The 18,903-nt window shown below is 41.8% G+C and overlaps 2 protein-coding genes across 7 annotated transcripts in view; both read right to left on the bottom strand.

Moving 5' to 3' along the window:
* Positions 1–2,821, bottom strand: part of VEGFD (vascular endothelial growth factor D) — a 34,122-nt gene extending 31,301 nt beyond the window's left edge. For both annotated transcript variants that reach the window (XM_011236925.3, XM_002928957.4), the window contains exon 1: positions 1,944–2,821. In XM_011236925.3, the coding sequence (XP_011235227.1) occupies positions 1,944–2,033 (90 nt within the window). In that variant the 5' untranslated portion in view covers positions 2,034–2,821. The remainder of the gene's footprint in view (positions 1–1,943) is intronic.
* Positions 2,822–2,919: 98 nt separating this feature from the next.
* The window catches only part of PIR (pirin), a 102,251-nt gene continuing 86,267 nt past the window's right edge, over positions 2,920–18,903 (bottom strand). For all 5 annotated transcript variants that reach the window (XM_034648992.1, XM_034648994.1, XM_002928956.4 and 2 more), the window contains 3 exons: positions 14,996–15,078; positions 7,993–8,059; positions 2,920–3,235 (listed from right to left, as the gene is read on the bottom strand). In XM_034648992.1, the coding sequence (XP_034504883.1) occupies positions 3,123–3,235; positions 7,993–8,059; positions 14,996–15,078 (263 nt within the window). In that variant the 3' untranslated portion in view covers positions 2,920–3,122. The remainder of the gene's footprint in view (positions 3,236–7,992; positions 8,060–14,995; positions 15,079–18,903) is intronic.

Consider the following 18,903-nt stretch of genomic DNA (forward strand, 5'->3'; position numbering starts at 1 on the left):
ATTACCATCTCGAATACGCTTCCATACCAAACTTTCCTTTAAACAAGAAGATTAAGAAGCATATTTCTTCTTAGATTCTCTCTTAAGAAAAAGGGGCTAAAGGAAAAGTCTAATAACCAATGTGGTGCACCTCCTTATCCCTCACACTACCCAGTCACGTCTATGCCAAAACTTCTGTTTGCTCTAGGCACCCCCTCCCTTCACATCAGAAACATTTAATTTAGCGGGGGAGGGGGGTTGGGTAGACAGAAGCGCACTATATGTAGCTTCACCTTTTAAAGGAAACTCAGACATGTATGAAAAAGTCGCTAATAGTATCACTAAGCACATAACGCACCTTCCTACCGTGTAAGGACGTGTCTTCTGTCACATGCAAATTCAAATGCTTTCTTCCACCCCCACATGAAATCTGTTCCTGTGTGATCAGTACATCCAAACACTTAAAACCTCACTGAGCCCAGGACACCTAAAGAATTCTTGGTGTCTGAGCTCTTTAAAAGAGTGGAAGAACCTAAAACATATTACTTCTTTCCAACAATTCAAAATCTCCTCTTGTACTGTCAAATACAGTGACGTTCAAAGTCAAATGGAAACATTTTTTTTAAATCCATGCATAACACTGGGTGGGGGGGGGGAGCTTCCATGAACCCAGCACTTCTAAAGGCTTTCCGAGTTTCGTGGACTTCAAAAAAGCTGAACAGCCTGGGAAGTCTTATTTGCTTCAAACAAGTCCAATTTTTTCCCCCTGTCACCTAGGCTCACCAGTGGATTCCTCTTTGCCTACCATCTGGCACTGAGACGCAGCACGCAGGCTGGCGGCAACAAGGTGGGGCCAAACAGCTGTGAGTTCTCCGGAGTGCATTTGGAATCTGGAAAGCTAGACTTCCTGTTTTGTTTTGTTTTTTTAGAAAGACTTGAGTAGACTGCGAGACAAGGTGGCTGTCCCCCAGCACAGCGTTCCACACTTAGAGACATACTGTGTGTTCGGGCACTGTATGTACATCTGCGTCCCACACGGCAGGAGAGGAAGACTTGTTCCCGAGGACCAATCTTCTCCTGTTGGGGGCGATATCACCCCTGCTGAAAATGCATGTCCTGACAACAGCCACAAAACCTCAAGTTCACGCCTGTCTGTTCATGGCCAGAAATTCCTAAATCAATAACGATTTAGCACCACTTCCAACAAAACAATGAAATCCAAATCATTTTCAAAATAAAGAGCTGAAGGAAACAAAATAATCTACAAAATACATGAAACTGGGCGAAATATTGCTCACTCAGTAACATCCCAGTTAATTCTTTTGCATTACTCGCAACTCATCCGGCTCCAAGGCCTGCCCATAGAACCAAGGATTCAATTACTGTTGAATTTTACACATTTCGAAAAGCAAGAAACCAAATGACTTCCAAGAAAACATTTTTCTAGATGGTAGCAAAGGGTATTTTAGAAAACCGGATAGAAACCATCTGGAGGAAGTATATTGCAGTTTGCAATTCACAAAAGAAATTAACTAAACTAACCAAACTAACGTTTGTTGCTTACAAACAACATGAATAAATGGCCCACACAGTTTTCCGTGTCACAAAAACAAACCAGTGCTTCATTAGAAAATCACCATGCCATCTGCATATATAATTGAGGAGAAACTTACCCATCTGAAAAGTGTCCAGAAGGCTCATTCACGTTCTATTACAACTCCAAAAAAAAAACACAAAAAAGCAAAAAAACCCAAAAAACTCCAGCATTTTCAAACACACATGGCAAGCATCTCAGTAAGCCTAAGAACCAGCAAATTCATTAACTAATGCAAGATATATCCTGTCCACTACTAGGAGTGTTCTGTATTTTTATATTGTCTGGAAAATGGGGGGGCAAAGAAAGAAAGTCCTCCATATAAGCCAATAAGAAAACCCTGCATCACATTAAAAATTAAGCCACCTACCTTCATTGGTCCATGTTCATAACTGGAGCCCTGCACCAACTGCAGGTAAGACATCATGAAAACGTTCAGCATGGCCCATTGTCTGTACATTTTGAGTATTTTAATATCCACTGATTACCAAGCAGTTGACAGCAGGCAGCAAGAGCAAACTGTTTCAAAAGGCATTCTCCAGAAGGAAAGTTCGAAACCCCAAGACTTCACATGGAAAAAAACAAATAATCAGTTGTGATCAAAATCCAATGAAATGACTTCAATTAGTCAAGGAACGTTTTTGCTCAATCTTATGCGGGGAGAGAGATGAAAAAAAAAAACTGTAAATGCTCTCATGCTCCAAAAATAATCAGGAGGTGGACATGACTTGCACTTGACATGAAAAAGCACCCAAAATTCACTTCACGTCCAGCAAATTAAAACAACAAAAAAAAATCTCTCCCCCCTGTGCCCCAGGTTCTAGTTGCTTCGTGAGGAGGTGGTGTGGCTACCAATGTCTGCAGCCGCAGAAGGCTGGAACCCAATTCTGGATTCAAACTTTTTTCACAACCCTCATGGAAGGTTGTGGAAGCATGTGTCTTAAATCTGACAGAGATTTTGGCAGAAAATGCAGGGAAGTCTTGGCTGTGATCCTGCCGCGTCCCTACCAATAGCAGGGCAGTTTTAAAAACTGACTCAAACCGTCAGGACTGCTGTTATTTTAACGCAGATAACCTGTAATGTGAAACCCCAGCGCACAGGCATGAATGTTGCATGGAAATTGCATTGCTCAGGAAGGGACATCAGATGTTCACACATTGACTGCCAGGGACACGCAGAAAGCAATCAAAATTGCTTCCAAAATTCATCCATGCGCAAAAAACACAAAACATTCATACACACATGAAAAGGGAAACATCACAAAAAATCACAAAAATGATTTTTTTAAATGAAACTTACAGAAACTTACTAACTTACTAACTTAGACCAAAATGAAGAACACTGGTTTTTAAAGAAGCAACAATTGGGTTTATTTGCATGTACCAGGAAATATCTTGTGTGCATTGCTATAAAAACCATGTTATCAGTTTAGTGGAATTTTTTAGAAGCATCGGCTCAGTCAGCTTTGGAAAGTCAAAATGCTGAATGGACGGATGCCACCACAGGCAAAATTCTAGAAAGCACGGAGGTCTGCTCTTGTGCTCTTCACTAGTTTCCAATCTTTGATTTCCAGGTTTTGGCTCTTTCAAACCCATTTTTCGCATTTCTGAAATCAAGAATGGCCTGAGAAATCTCTTCATTGGTGTTCATCACAAATGGACCTACGGCAGAAAGAGACATTCAGAAAGTTCTGGGTGACGATAATATTTTCTTCTATTACAAGAAATGGTATGTATTTCTGGAGTTCTTATCTTAATCTGAAACCAATCCGGGCGTATCTGAGCAGTAAAAGGTTATTTTTGCAGTGTCCAGTCCCTGAGGACTGTGATAAAAGTTTCTTGACCAGGATTGTGTAGGATTATAAAGACCAAACTTCAGATAAACAAATCAGATAAACAATTGCATCCCACTCAGCCATTGCTGCAAGTTGTCATCAGCAATTGCAATCTCTTTATTCAAAACGTTCTTGGGCTTGGTTCCGTTACAACGATTTTTATAGTGTTTTTTTTTTTCAACCGAGGGGTAATTGACATACAACATTATGTATTAAGATTTCCTGTCAGCTGATGTCAAGAAGTGAACCGATCTGATGCAAAGAAATGGCAAATGTCATAGTTTTGGTGTCTACGCAGTATACAAGGCTGTGCACTTATATGAGGGTTTGAGTCATTTTTGAAAATTAGCAGCAACTCACTGGCAATAAACAGGAGATTACAAACATTTCGAGTCAAGAAACCAACACGTTTTGGGTACTCTAGGGGTTGGCAAACTTTTTCTGTAAAGGGCCAGATAGTATGTATTTTAGATTTTGTGGGTCAAACAGTGTCTGTCTCCACTACTCAACTCTTCTGTTGAAGCGTAAGAGTAGACACAGACAATATGAAAGTGAATAGGGATGGCTGTGTTCCAATAAAACTTTATTTACAAAAACATGCAGTGGGCAGATCTGGCCCACGGGCCACAGCCTGTTGGCGCCTTTGTCTAATTCCTAGGTTTGAACTCGAGTTTTGCTAAAAGCGGAGGAATTGAGGAAGGGGGCATGGTGCTGGAAGGAGAAGGCTGAAGGGGAAAGCATGAGGGGCCTGTCATGCAGGAAGAGGCCAGACCCCTGTGGGTTTTGGATGCGGTCTATGGGAAGAAGTTTGGGCATAATTCCACAGGCGATTAGGAGTCACCGAAGGGTTCAGCAGACAGTAATGGGATGTGCTTTGCAGATTTTAAAGACTTTGGCACCCAGGTGGAGAAGGTGTCCAGCCTGGGAGGCTGAGTTGATGGTAGACTTGTTGAGGGCAGCTGAGATACCAGACAAAGGAGGCTGTGAGTAGAACAAGGAGTTCAGCTCTGGATATTCTGATATGAAGGAACTGGAGACAAGAGAACGGCTTCCTGGCAGACGTGCTCGGTTTTTTGTTGGAAACACGGATCTAGGGCTCATGAGAGAAATTTCATCTGGAGATAGAGACCTGGATATCAGGTAGGAAAGAATGACAGAGCCCTCATATGCAAAAATCAATCCAAGAGGACACCTTGGAGAAGTCAACTTTTAAAGGACACATAGAAGAGAGGGAATTGGAACCCAAAACGAGAGCAGATCCTGGGCCAAGGACCAATTTCTTGCACGTCATAATATGCCTACAGTTTGGACTTGTGGAGTACCTCTCCCATCCCCTGATTATTTTTCTGAAAAAATGGTGCACTTCTGGGCTTCCATTTTGACGCTTTTCTACAGTGTTCTGCTCTGCTTCTCAATTTATAATGTGCACGTGAGTCACCTGGGAATCTTGCATATTCTGTTTCGGGAGGTCTAGAGTGGAGTCTGAAACCCTGCATTTCTCACTATTCTTCCAGTGATGCAGATACTACTGGTCCATGGACCACACTTTGAGAAACAAGGGAAGCACTGGAAGCTCAGAGCCCTCCAAAGCCGGGCTGAGGAAGCTTGTCTCTTCAAATCCTTAAGAGGAAGAAGAAAACTAAAACCAGAAAGCATGTTTTTGTTTTTCTTTTGTTCTTTTTTTGCATACTATTATCACTAAATTTATTGTTATTTATTTATGCATTCATTCATTTATTTGACACAGAGAGAGGCAGCGAGAGAGGGAACACAAGCAGGGGGAGTGGGAGAAGAAGAAGCAGGCTCCCAGCGGAGGAGCCCGATGTGGGGCTCGATCCCAGATCGCTGGGATCATGACCTGAGCCGAAGGCAGACGCTTAATGACTGAGCCACCCAGGTGCCCCAAATTTATTGCTTTTTTTAAATCAAGGTATAAGTGACATACATCATATTAGTCTCAAGATGTACAACATAATGGTTTGATATTTGTACATATCGTGAAATGATCACTATAGTAAGTCTAGTTAATATTCATCATCACACAAAGTTACGGATTTTTTTTTCTTGTGATGAGAATTTTTTTATTTTGAGAGAGAGGTGGGGGGGAGAGCAGGGTGGGGAGGGGCAGAGGGGAAAGAGAGAATCTTAAGCAGATTCCACACCCAGTGCAGAGTCCGACACAGGGCTTGATCTCATGACTCTGAGATCATGACCTGAGCTGAAACCAAGACTCAGACACTTAACTGACTGAGCCACCCAGGCACCCTAGTCTGGCAGTAAGAACTTTTAATATCTATTCCCTTAGCAACTTTCCAGTATGCACCACAGTATTAGTAATTGTAGTCGCCATGTTGTACATGACATTCCCCCAGAAAGCATATGTTTAACTGATCAACTATAAGGTTTATAAACAAGAAAAATATTTGAGACTTACCAATACCTCCTAAATACTCTTTCACACTACAGCTTTCATCTTTTCTCTAGTTAAACCTTTACACTCCCTCCCAAGTAATAGAAATGGTGTAAGTTCAAGCTTCATTATGTAGAACCCTGGTATAGTGGAGAGCACAAAACGTGGGGTCAAAAGACTAGGGTTCGAATCCAGCTCCACTACTAACCATCGCTTCCCATCGGAGAAGCCACAGAGCAGAGCGAGGGTCAACCTCACACGGTGAGAAGCAAAAGGGCAGGGGGGTTGGAAATCAGACATCTCACTATGAACCCAGCTGTGTGGTGGTGGACGATGAATCTCTGCACCTCGACTTCCTCACCTGTAAAATGCAGATGAGGGTACCAACCTCACAAGGTTGTCCTTAAGACTAAATAAATTAATATATGGAAAGTACGTTGGCCCATCGTAGTAAATGATAAATACTACCCAAGTATCTGTTACGTAAATAAATAAATAAAATATATTGATTTCATTTTCCTCATTTATAAAAAGGGACATGACTACATCAATACTAAGGACATTTCCTATGTCAACATTCTGTGCCATTCCATGCTTTATTTTCAGACACATCATTAAGGACACCCCTGATAAGAAAAACAAGGTCCTTGGCTAGATCATCAAATGGGTACTGGTTCCCAAACAACCAAGAGATGGTTGTGGCTGTGGCTATCTTTATACATACACAGGTAAAAACAAAAACAAAAACAGAAACAAAACAAAACAAAACAAACAACAAAAAAACAACCAAACAAAAACAACTTCCTGGGGTTTAAAAAGTAAAACACACACACACACACACACACACACACACACTAAACAAACCAAACAAAATGCTTTGCTTCTCATTAACAGAGATGTCAAGTGACTTATCTATCTTGTCTGGTTAATCTAAGTTTGAATGTGGAGGCTTATGCCTGAGACCGAAGCCTCTGAGGATTCCTGTAACACAAACGGAGAGTGGCCTCGAGCAGACCCACCCCTTTGGTCTGTCACTGAATTTGGCTGGACTCTCATTTCTCATCATTGGTGCAGAGGTGATTATTAAACTCAAAAGAGACTTACATCCCACACGTCCTTTTCCCACCTAAATTCTAGCCGCTATGAATAAAGATTATGACCCTTCTCAATCTGTCTTCAGGCTTCTTCCAGAAGAACAAATGAGTTCAGTGCTCTTCAATCAAGGTCAAAGGAAAAAAGAACCATGCACCTTTGGAGTGGAAATTGAAGCACGCAAAATGGAGGTCAGCTAGGTGGAGTATAATTTAATGTTTTCCCCTTAAATTATTAATAGAACAAAAAAATATTTTTAAAATAATCAGTTGTTCTTGAAATGTATGATCAGCTGGGCTTTTTTCCTGAAATCATTGTATGTACCTGGGGATTCACGCAAGGCAAGGTAATACAATGGGATTTGAAGGCATGCTAAATTTCATAATTGGATAAGTAGACACACGTTTTATAGACATTTATCTAAATAAGTTGGCAAAAATTTCTTAATAAAAATGAGTATTAAGTTGGATTCTAGGTGCTTTTAGATGTTCCTCATTTAATAAAACATTATAAGGAAATCAAGACAAAGTGAAGTGACTGGGTACTTACTCGGCCTCCAACTGAAGTCCTATTCCCACTATACCACAGTTTCCTCTATTCATTTTTGTTTTTAAACAAATAAAGAGTGACTCAAATATTTTAGAAACTGCCAAAGAAATATTCTTAAGAGGTTCCTATTTTTCACTAAAAATACAACGGACTACAAACAGTATTGAAATCCCTGTTGTTTTTAGTAAAGATAAAAATGATATTCGAGCAGCAGGCCATAAAACCTTTCTGTAAGTTCAAGTTCTCTATGACACAATGCAAAACACTACTTTTGTTTCCCCACAGTTCTAAGCTCAACGCCCTATACGTGATAGGTATTCAAGAATTGTTCCTTTAAAAGGAGGAGAGAATGAATATAGAAATTAAAGCCAGGTATATATTTTCCTCTGATGATGGAACAATGAAACAAAATCCTTGAATTTGTAGATGAAGAGGACAGAAATCTAGCTATTCTTCCCCAAAATACTATATATGTACACTACTTTTAAAGAAAAAAAAATCAACCAGGAAAATTGCCATCGTTTGGGGCTTACCATGTTGGACAACAGGTTCTCTTAATGGCTCCCCAGCAATTAGGACAAAGTGGCTTCTCTCAGGATCCTAAAGTCAAGGAAGAGAATATCAAACAATAAACATGCTTCTTTCTCTTTTTTTTAAGATTTTATTTATTTGAGAGAGAGAGAAAGAGAGCACAAGCAGGGAGAAGGGCAGAAAGAGAAGCAGGCTCCCTGCTGAGCAGGGAGCCAATGTGGGGCTCAATCCCAGGACCCCGGGATCATGACCTGAGCCGAAGGCAGACATTAACTGACTGAGCCACCCAGGTGCCCTAAACAAGCTTATTTCTGAATGTCACATTAGGAATAACTTGAAGCTGACATGCTGGCCAAATGGACGATGTTCCTAATTCTGAGTATAAATTCCAGAAATATTTTCTGTGTAACACTCGATATGGAAACATTTATTCCTTAAGATGATTGGTCTTCTCAGTCAGCACTCCAGAGTACGTCCAGAACACCAAAAAAATTAACCTTCTCAGATAAAGGAGGAGAATGCAAATCAAGATTTTCTTTAACCGGAAACACCCTTAAGACAAACCATGTCATTTACTTACCTTATGACAAGGTTTATAACCTCCCATTAACAATTTTTAAAAGGGAAGATTATCTACACAAATCCAAAAGTAAGGTTTGATTACTTTTGACATTTATTGCTATTAATGTAAAATATGCCCCAGAAATGTTGCATTAAATGGAACCTTCTAAAACCATCCAAGTGACATCTGCTCAGGTAAATTTCTCTCCAAAAGGGTCCTATGATATTCAAGTCTCTAAAAGTTTGTCTTTAGAATTGAGATTCGATTTTTCCCCCGAAACTGAAAGACGTATTAATTACAATATCCAGTGCCAGTGTGGATAAAGGGAGAGACACGTTTATAGATCGTCTGGGAGATTTTGGGTTGATACAGGAATCCTTCTAGAGACCACTTTGACAATATGACCCCGAACCCCCACTATCACTGATGTCCCGTGACCCGACAGTGCTGGAGAAAGGAACCCCCACCACACTTGTGAGAAATAGTAACTGTTGTAAGCCACTAGAGTTTAGGGTGATTTGCTCATCACTAATGGGGAATTCAACTTTATGTAATTCTTTGGAGGCATCTCTTAGGTCTATCTAATTTAGATAAAGCAGTAATGACAAGGCGCTTTAAAACAAAGCCTTCAAAAATTGTTTAAAACTTCACCCTATTTGAATAATACAGCATATTTTTTAAAATTTTTCTTCTTTTTAAAATATTTCTTTATTATTAGAGAAAGAGAGAGAGGCAGCGCATGCAGGAGGAGGGACAGAGGGAGAGGGAGAGAGAAAATTTCAAGCAGACTCCATGCTGAGCACAGAGCCTGATGTGGGGCTCGATCCCACAACCCTGAGATCATGACCTGAGCCACAATCAAGAGTCGGATGCTCAACCCACTGAGCCACCCAGGTGCCCCTAATATGGCATACTTCTAAATATGTGGTAAGATAATTATACTCCATCATATTATATTTATATACTTCTGATACAAAGCTCATTAATTAGAAATCATTATAATGTTACTAGTACTGGAAGGCTTATCACTGGATTCAATAAAAATAAATAATGAATTCCTAAACTTCCATGTAGTTAAAAAAAAAAAAAAAACTAACTCATATCGTACAGGACTGAAATTGACTTCTCCTTCTGCCTCCAACTTTAAAATACTAAAAGGCAAGCTGGGGTAGAATGATTTCTGCAAAAGTCGTAACTTACTCCCTACAGTCCCAGGGCTGGCGTCATTGAGCACAGCCCCCCAGTGGATGCACTCATTATTTCTTCATGTTTAAAAAATATCTCTGTTTAACCATTCCCAGGCTCTATTTATTTATACATCATCACCTTACCTAGCCACAACCCAATCTGCTGTCACAATATGCTAACGTGAATTCACCTGAAAGTCGAAAAGCCTAAAAAGGCTTCTGGTAGTTCCTATTTTAAAAATCGATGTCATAAACTCCATACACTGAAGATTAGTGTTTTAAACTAAGTGCAGACTGTCAATCTCTACTTATTCTTGCTTTAGACACCATGCTAACAATGAGGCTTTGTGGTTTTCAGATCTATGAGGGATTCAGAGCTAGAAGACAGAAAAGTACTATAGAGCAATACAAAAAAAATAGCTTAAGATCAATGACAGAAATGAAAAAAAAAACTACATAAAACAGGCACAGAAGCTTAAAAATTCATCTAGGACCACTTAGTTAAGCCAGCAGGCTCTACAGACATCATTAGACATTATAGCTCGGGACAATAATTAATATACATGCTGATGATCCAAGGTTACGAACAAGTTAAATTGTACATAATATAAACTAAGCCCACAGGAAAGGGTAGGGTTTCTATCAGAAATGATTTTTTTTTCAATATCACGTTTAAATGACTAAAAATTCAACTTAAAAAATGCAGTTATCAAGAAAGCTTTGTTCCCTAATGGCTGTGGAGTGGTGAAATTTAAATGTGAATCAACAGACATTTGAAAGAAAAGTATTTTAGAAAAATAGTTCTGATCATCGGTACTACATCATATATAATTTAATGTGAATGAAGATGTCACTGCATAATGATTTGAGGTGCTTTCTCAGAGACACGACTGAGTTTTAGGGTCAGCAGGCGGAGAAGGGGTTAGGGGTTATGGGAGAAGGGGTGAGGAAAGGCCAACCTCCTTGGGTCATGGACGCGCTGACTCCTCAGAATGTAAGTTTCTTTAAAAAAAAAAAGTTTTTTATTTTTAAGTAATCTCTATACCCAACATGGGGCTCAAACTTACAACTCCAAGGTCAAGACTCACACACTTCACCCACTGAGGCAGCCAGGTGCCCCAAGAACGTAAATTCCTTAATTCAGAAGATGTACCTTTTGTGAATGACAAAATATCCCCCAGTTTACACATTTAGGAATGACGATCAAGTTTAAAAATACTAGTTTTGCTTCCTCTGATATTACTCAGATCAAATGATGACTTTCCATTTATAATCCAGACAGTAAAATAAAGGGACACTTACATTTGATGTGAAATGAAAAATGATTTCACTGCTGGGTGTTGAGGAGGTCAGGAGTTTGGATTCCCATTTCAGAAACCTTAACGATGGTCCATGCTTCCTTTAATGACCTTTCCACTAAATTAACCTCTCGGTAGTCACTTCTCCGCTATCCTAAACCAGATGTTTGATATCCTTTTCTTGTTCCTTAAATATACCTTTTTTTTTTCTTTCCCTGCCTACTTTGTTGAAAGTTAATCATCTTTCTGGATCTTCAGTAGAGTGCTGATGTGGTTAAAAGTCCCAACTGCTGTTACCTTGAAAAGTCCTCATCTACGGTGACCTTGTGTGTAGTGTCGAATAATGAAAATCAAGCACAAGGAAAGAGAATGAAGAGCTGTTTCAGACACGAGTCCCTGTGAGGATATCAGTAAATGCCTTTTGGGGCTTGATGAAAAGATCCCATACAAAGGTAATGGGGGCCAACTTACTGCTTCATGTATAATCACACCACCTGAAGGTCATGATCTCTTCCAGCCCAGACCATGTCTTTGACTTCGGTGAACCTTCTCAGAGTTCTTAGTTCAGAGTTAGGCCCTTCTGGGTTTACTGAATAATTTCCTTTTACAAATTGCTCTTGTTATTCCATAAATATTATTGCCAAGATAGGTCCTGAGTTTCGCTGATACCAACAGTAAATGATCAACGCCCAGGTGAAGGCTCTATGATTCACTGAAGGTGTTGATAACTTCGCCACTATGAGTAGTATGGACTCACAGTCTGATTGATTCTGAAGCCCTGAGATGGCAGTAGGACTCTGAGAATGAATCAAAGGGTATATGCTTTTGGTTGAAGGACACTTATTATAGTGATGCATTACGTGGAAACAATGACCAGGAAGCAAGTGCGTTTTAGCATGACTTAATTGCACGCAATTGCTCGTACTGCATTTCACTGTTCACACTTCTTAGGCCAATTGAAAGATAAAACAATGAATTGTTATCAGTTTTTAAAAATTAATGGTTATGAATTTTTACCCATAAATAAGCAAAAAAGTTGTCTCTAGCTTTAATAGGGTGTTTTGCTTTATTTCTTTCAATCTGTATTTGAATCAAAATGTTAATCTGTATTCATTTACTGAGCTCCCCAAGAATGGTGGCAGTTAAAGAGTATCCTGACTCTCAAGTACTCTTGTGGGGGCAGCCAACGAAGAACTGATTGTCTACCTTGACGAAAAAAATAAATGTGTGTCTACAGGTGACATCGAGCCTTTCACATGAAACCAATGGGCTCCTGATCAGGGGGCTATCCTAGTACCCAGAGCACCAACTGTGGGCCAAAGCAGCACAGGGAGCCTTAGCCCCTGAAACAGCGTCTGTTTCAGGGTGATCGGTACAGTCCAGGATTAAATGGCCAGAGTAGCATGGGGCTGATGCCAATCTCTAAGAACTCTGAAACAGTTAAGACTATTTTGAAGCCACTGGTGGGAGTATGGGCTTCCTCTAAGAAGTCAAAGGGTCTGGCTTAAAGACTCTGAAATCTGGCAGTAAACCAAGCCTCTTGCAGTTGCTACCTGCCACGGAAGACTTCAGAGTAATAGTCACAGAGGACAATCCACCCTCTGCATGAAGACAGGGGTCCCTGAAGCCGAAAATGTGCTGACCTAAGACAAGTCAAATGCTAAGCTGGAAGCAGGAAAGCTGGGGACAGACGCAATCCGCATCAACCCTTCGGTGCCCCCTCTCCTGCCCCAGAGCATTGGCCACTCTAGAGGAAACCACCCATACCGCTGGTTAACCAGGCAGCCAGGCATGACTGTGGAAGACTCAGAAGTAAGGAGTACTGAAAGGGCAAGAAGGAAGCCAGGGAGTATGCCAAATCCTTATTCTTGACCACAACTCAGTGCAAATGGGGTTAGGGGGAGCATTAGGAAGTCACATCTTCCTTCTCAGGCTTATTTCCAAGTGCAGATAACCCTGACCTGGGGCCATGGAGTGAATCAGGATACTTCAGATGCTTTTTCTAGCTCTAGAAACTGTTATGTGCCCTGAATCTTCAGCCCTAAAGTATGAATCCTCATTAGGTAACACGTATCTGATATGACTATCTGTTAAATTAGGCATTTAGATCAGTGAACTTTCTAGTACCCATTATTGGGCACCCACTAGGCACTAGATCAAGGATTAGCACACCTGCCCTTGTAAAGAACCAGAAAATAAGTATCTTAGGCTTTGTGGGTCATCCAGTCTCTGCTGCAAACACTCCACTCTACCGTTGTGGTGTGAAAGCATCCACCGACAAACAGAAAGGAACGGGTATGGCTGTGCTCCGACAAAACTTTATTTACAAAGCCAGGTTTGAATTTGGCCTGTTGGGCAGAATTTACTGACCCCTGTGCTAGACTTGGGGTAGACTCCTGACATATGCCATCTCCCATATTCTACCAACCCCTGCACGTGGCATCATTACTTCGATTTTGCAGCCAAAGAAACCAAATCTCGGAGAGGTTGAGTATCGTGCCCAAAGTCACACAGCTCACAAGCAGTGAGGTCAAGCTTCACACCTTCACTATCTCCCTTGTAATTTACGGGGGACGGGACTTTCTGCGTTCCGTGGACATAAGCATGACACACCCACTGAAATGCTAATTTTCTAAAATCCTTCTATTCATAGAAATCTTTCTTGTGCCTTGCAGGCTCCGGCTGCGCTCGTACACAGCAATAATGACAGAAGGGCCCACAACAGAGCGGTGTCTCTGGGGCCAGAGAACTGACATTTTCACCAACTCTTGGCTCTCCCAGCTGCCTCCCACCTTTCTGGCTCCCCTCGGCAATGCTTTCTGTTGGTTCGTTCCAGCTTCCAAGTCCTTCTCATTTGCAGTGTGCCCTCTGCTAGATTATAGGAAGAACGGAGGTGTCAAGTTAAATCAGATAATGTTACAAACAAACCCGCTATCAGAAGGTTCTGGCCTACGTGTAGCTTCCAGCCTCTTTCCTGCATGGGATCAGCACAGAGGAAAATGCCCTTTCTGTAGGTCAAAAGTAGCAGTTCAAACAGCTAACCTAATAAGAGAGGGCACGGACCCTGAGATCTGTATTTTCTCTGGTGCCCAGCAGGACCTACTTGCTTCCTAGTTCATGGTGGTGCCGTGGACGACTAAGGCAGCAGTAGGTGAGCTGCCAGAAAAGAGGGCTAGGATGTAGTAATTCTTCAAATCCACTGCATTCTACAACCCCAGGGGCAGGGCGCCACACAGCAGGCAGCCCGCCTCTCCACCAGTCACCTGCACACTGAAGCAGTTTTCATCCCTACTTTGCAAAATTCATCTCGTCAGGAGCTTTTTCATAATGGTCTTTTCAATCTTCTTTATGAAGACACAAAGCCATCAGATTGGCTTAGCAGGCTCACAAGAGAGTGAGAGAATCACCCAAGGAAATGAAAGAAACCCAGGGAAGAAACTTGGCAATCTGGGGATAGAAGCTCCCGAGACTCCTAAAACATCAGAAACTCGGTCTAGGAAGCAGGGGTTCAACACAAAAGGGACTACAAAATGCATCATATGCTCCTCTCGGTTCGAAATGGGGCTGACTTGCCAAGGGCTCTCTGTGAGTAAGAACAGAGATCTATATTTATACTCCTAGAGGGCTGATCCATTTTTGCTTAGACTAAAAATAAAATAAATCAAGTGTCTAAAGAAAGAAAATTAAGAGACAAGGAAGACATGTTCCTAGGGCTAAATTTCAAGGGGTAAACCACAGAGACTTAAGATGAGTCCTGAAGATGAGAAATGGGTATAGAGAAAACTTTAAAATAAACCAATAGAAATAAGAGGTTGATGAAAGGGGATGATAAGCTTGTGGCATAGTTTCTTTGCCCAAGGAAGAGAGAAAATGTTTCAGCTGCACTTTTACTTCAGGCATTTACCTGTAAACTAGTACAAAGTGCAATTGAAGAAAATTAACAATTTTTAATACTTACCTTGTTTTCCACCTGGACATGGTCACCTTCCCCCAGCACTGCTGTGTGATGCGGCTCTATTTTTTGTTGTGCATCATCGGGCCCTACAAAAAAGATGACCCATGAAACAGAATGTTCTTTACAGTACATTTATCACACGGTTACAAACGTGGTTGACTACATAGCCCCGTAATATTCATTTCAACCTCAGACATAAGAGACTTAAGAATCTCCTTAAATCTCTTGGTTGATTATATTTGCAAGTATTAAAGTCTGAAACTGCCTGGTTCCCAATGTAGAAAAAAAAAAAAGGGAGGTGAATCCTGCATCGTGCTTCCACTTACATTTTCGATGGCAGACCTAACAGTTCAATTGATAAGCAAAGTCTTCAGCATTACATGCTAATAAGAATGCTTGCTTGGGCAAATTATACACACCTCATAAGAATTAAGCATACTTAGGAAAATTAGTAAATGCCATCATTAATTCCTGTCAACAAGTATTTCTGGAGCATCCACAAGTGCCTAGTATTATGAGAAAATCCAAAGAAGAGCAAAGCAGATTCCTTTTTTTTTTTTTGAAGGAGGATCTATGCCCAACGTGGGGCTCGAACTCATGACCCTGAAGAGCAAGAGTTGCAAGCTCTAACGACTAAGCCAGCCAGGTGCCGCTCAGATTCCTTTTATACAAATAAATCTCACTGGGAGGAGCTAAATATATTTCCATAAAAGAATCAGAGTAATTCCCTTGAAAAATAAGTGAGTGGGATAGCTACTGAACTATGAACAAGGCTCTGTGCTACATGCTGTGTGTGTTGGGGGGGTGTCTTCAGGATGGCTGCGTTTCTACCCCTTCTGTAATGAGACTGACAGATGAAATACAAATGAAATTGTGTCTTAATGCAACACTAATGAGGAAAGTTCAACGAGAGAATGGGGCTGTAGGGGCTAATTCAGGTCTAGAGGCCCTAAGGATTTGTTGTGGAGGAGTTGACTAGCACAGAGCTCTGCAGGATTCCAGAGACCTACACCAGGTAAAGCTAGGAGAGAAGGCATTCTAGAGAAGACAACAGCCTGTGCAAAGGTAAGGTGCTGGGAACGTGCGAGGCGTCTCTAGGGGAAGGGTGACCCTTCTACCACTACTGTGACGTTCCTCTGGGAAGAATGATGGAAATGTAAACTGGCTTCAGATCAAGAAAAAATTTGGAAGCCATGCTTATCCATATAAAGTGGGGGGCCTCTGAGGAGAGAGTGGGGTGTGAAATGGTCAGATCTATGTCTTGGAGACACAACTCTGGGAGCAGAGCGTAGACTAGACCAGAGCGGGGAAGAGTGAAGATAGGATGACCTGTTAGGGGTTTGTTGTCACAGTCTCAGTAAAAATGAATTACAGTCCGGGGGCGCCTGGCTGGCTCAGTCGGTTAAGCGGCTGACTTGGGCTCAGGTCCAGATCTCAGGGCCCTGGGATCGAGCCCGTGTTGGGGGGGTCCACGCTCAGTGGGGAGTCTGCTTGTCCCTTTCCCTCACCCTCTCAGACCTCTGCCCCTGCCCCCTCTCATGCGTGCACGTACTCTCTCTCAAATGGATAAATAAGATCTTTAAAAAAGAAAAAAGAAAATGCATTACAGTCTGAACTGAGAGAGTGGGATAGATTTTAGAGGTGGGGTTAAGAAGGAATCTAAAGGACTTGGCAACAGTGGGAGGGAGGAGACTAATAGGCTCCACACTAGGAACAGAATAATATAGGGATGTGAAGAGGACAGTAGTGATTCTGCACGAGGGCGGGGAATGGAGAAGCCACAGTGGGCTGGAACAGCTGCAGGAGGCTAGAGACAGGAGGTGGGATTGGGGCTGGTTCTTTCCGTTGGGTTAAAAACCAAGACATGCAAATGGACAACAGAGAGAAGATTCCAAGTAGGGAGAGAAGCCCACAGAGCCGTCTAAGAGGGATACACCTTCATGACATTTGGTGATATAAATATGGGCATCCCCCTGACACGTTAAAGTTAGAGCTGAATAATCAATTAGGGGGTGCTTATTTAAATGCAAAAAAATATCTTGAGGAATAATTATATAAACAGAAACTACATTTGTGAATTTTGTGAATACTGGAGTCCAAACATAGTGATTTCTTTTTCTAGAGAAATTCTCCCTTTTACCTCCACTTTGGAGATAACCTGTGTGAAGCAACCAGGCTCATTTCGATGCTGGCAAATGTGAAATAGGACCCTAACCGAGCGGAGTTCTTAGCCTGGAGTCAGTGCAATCACAGGATGGCAGATAAATCGCATCTTTCTTTTCACGGACACCTAGCGGAGATGTGGCCTTTCCTTCGGTCATGAATGTAGCCAACAAGCACTGTAGTATTAGCTGGGCTGATGACTCCGTCTCCAGTAGAAATCACAGATATCTTCCCTTCACATTACAGTGCTGTGGCCACCTCAAAACACACTTCCTGTGAACCACTACTGAGAATGTAGAGACGCTGCACGACGCTGTTCTTTCAAACACCCTCAAAGCAGCACACCTGTAACTGTACCGTTAACTTCTCCTTTTAACGTTTTAATGACATCATTGAATTAAAAAACAACAACAACAAAATACTGTTCAGAGATGGAGTCTTGGCAAATGACAAAAGGGTCCACGGTACAAAAGAAGATTAAGAACCTCTGTCCCAGAAGCAGGGGTTTGCTAGTCAATGTTTAAAACTGGCTTTCTGGGACACCTGGGTTCCTCAGTCGGTTAAGCACCTGCCTTCGGCTCAGGTCATGATTCCAGGGTCCTGGGACCAAGTCCCCCAAGCAAGGAGCCTGCTTCTCCCTCTGCCTGCTGCTCCCCCTGCTTGTGCTCACTCCCTCTCTCTGACAAATAAATGAATCTAAAAAAATAAAAAATAAAACTGGCTTTCACGGAGAAGCGGCAGAATGAACCCGATTTGTAGTGCGTGCTCATTTCTGCGGCGTAAAGGTTCCCACTGGCCAGTTTCAAGCTCCCGATGTGAGGTGTGAGGTCAGGGAAGAGGTGCATGATTGGCCCCCCTCGAGCTAGCGACAGCCGGCCCAGCACACCACTAAAGGTCCCTTCTTTATTGAAGATTTAGGTCAACAGATGCCATGGAAGTGAACGACAGACCTCCACGGACTTTCTACTCATGCGTGGATTTGGCAGTAAAACAGAGCTCTGGGAATCTAAGAATAATCTCATTTAAAACCGGGCAATATCTTTGTGAGATGAAGATGCATTTTATTAAGTGTGCTTTACTGAGATTCCCCAGGGGCGGTGGACCATGTCTTTTATCTTCAACTCATTCATATACAACACCCATATACGTTACCCATAAGGTCTACTCCTGGCCCCTCATTTCATGATGTAGGACGTTCACCGTACATAAACCCCAACAACTTATATAGCCCCTCCCCTGTCTTTATGGAGTGAGCTGGCAAGAGACAACTCTCCAACAATGCAGAATCGGGATTCCTCTGCACCTCCTCTCAGGGGAGCTTGCTTGACTGCGGTGTTCACGGGTCTGTGAGCAAACCTGAATTTAGAAGCTAAGAGTTCGGGTTTTCGTAAGAACGCCAGTCCTCACTTTACACAGAGCGCAACTTCTGCCCACTCTCTTTGCAGCTGTAGGGGAGGAATCACAATGCTGATTCCCAAGAGGCCATGTGAAATGCTCCAGTTTAAGGTAGCCCTTTGTTACAGATGCTGGAGTCAGGTTTCCAGGTCATTCTAAGGGTACCTTTAGCTTCTGTATTGTTTTATGAAATGTTTAAAACAGGATCCCTGAAAACAAAGACTGCTTCTATCTTCTTGTCATTTCTATGCTAGTTCGCCCACCTGGTTATCTCCTGAACCTAAAATTAGTCTCAAAGAAAATATACTTTATTGTTTTTGACTACTTTCAACTACAAGCAGAGCCAAATCAGA

The sequence above is a fragment of the Ailuropoda melanoleuca genome, chromosome X (assembly GCF_002007445.2).
Source record: "Ailuropoda melanoleuca isolate Jingjing chromosome X, ASM200744v2, whole genome shotgun sequence".
Taxonomy (NCBI): Eukaryota; Metazoa; Chordata; class Mammalia; order Carnivora; family Ursidae; genus Ailuropoda; species Ailuropoda melanoleuca.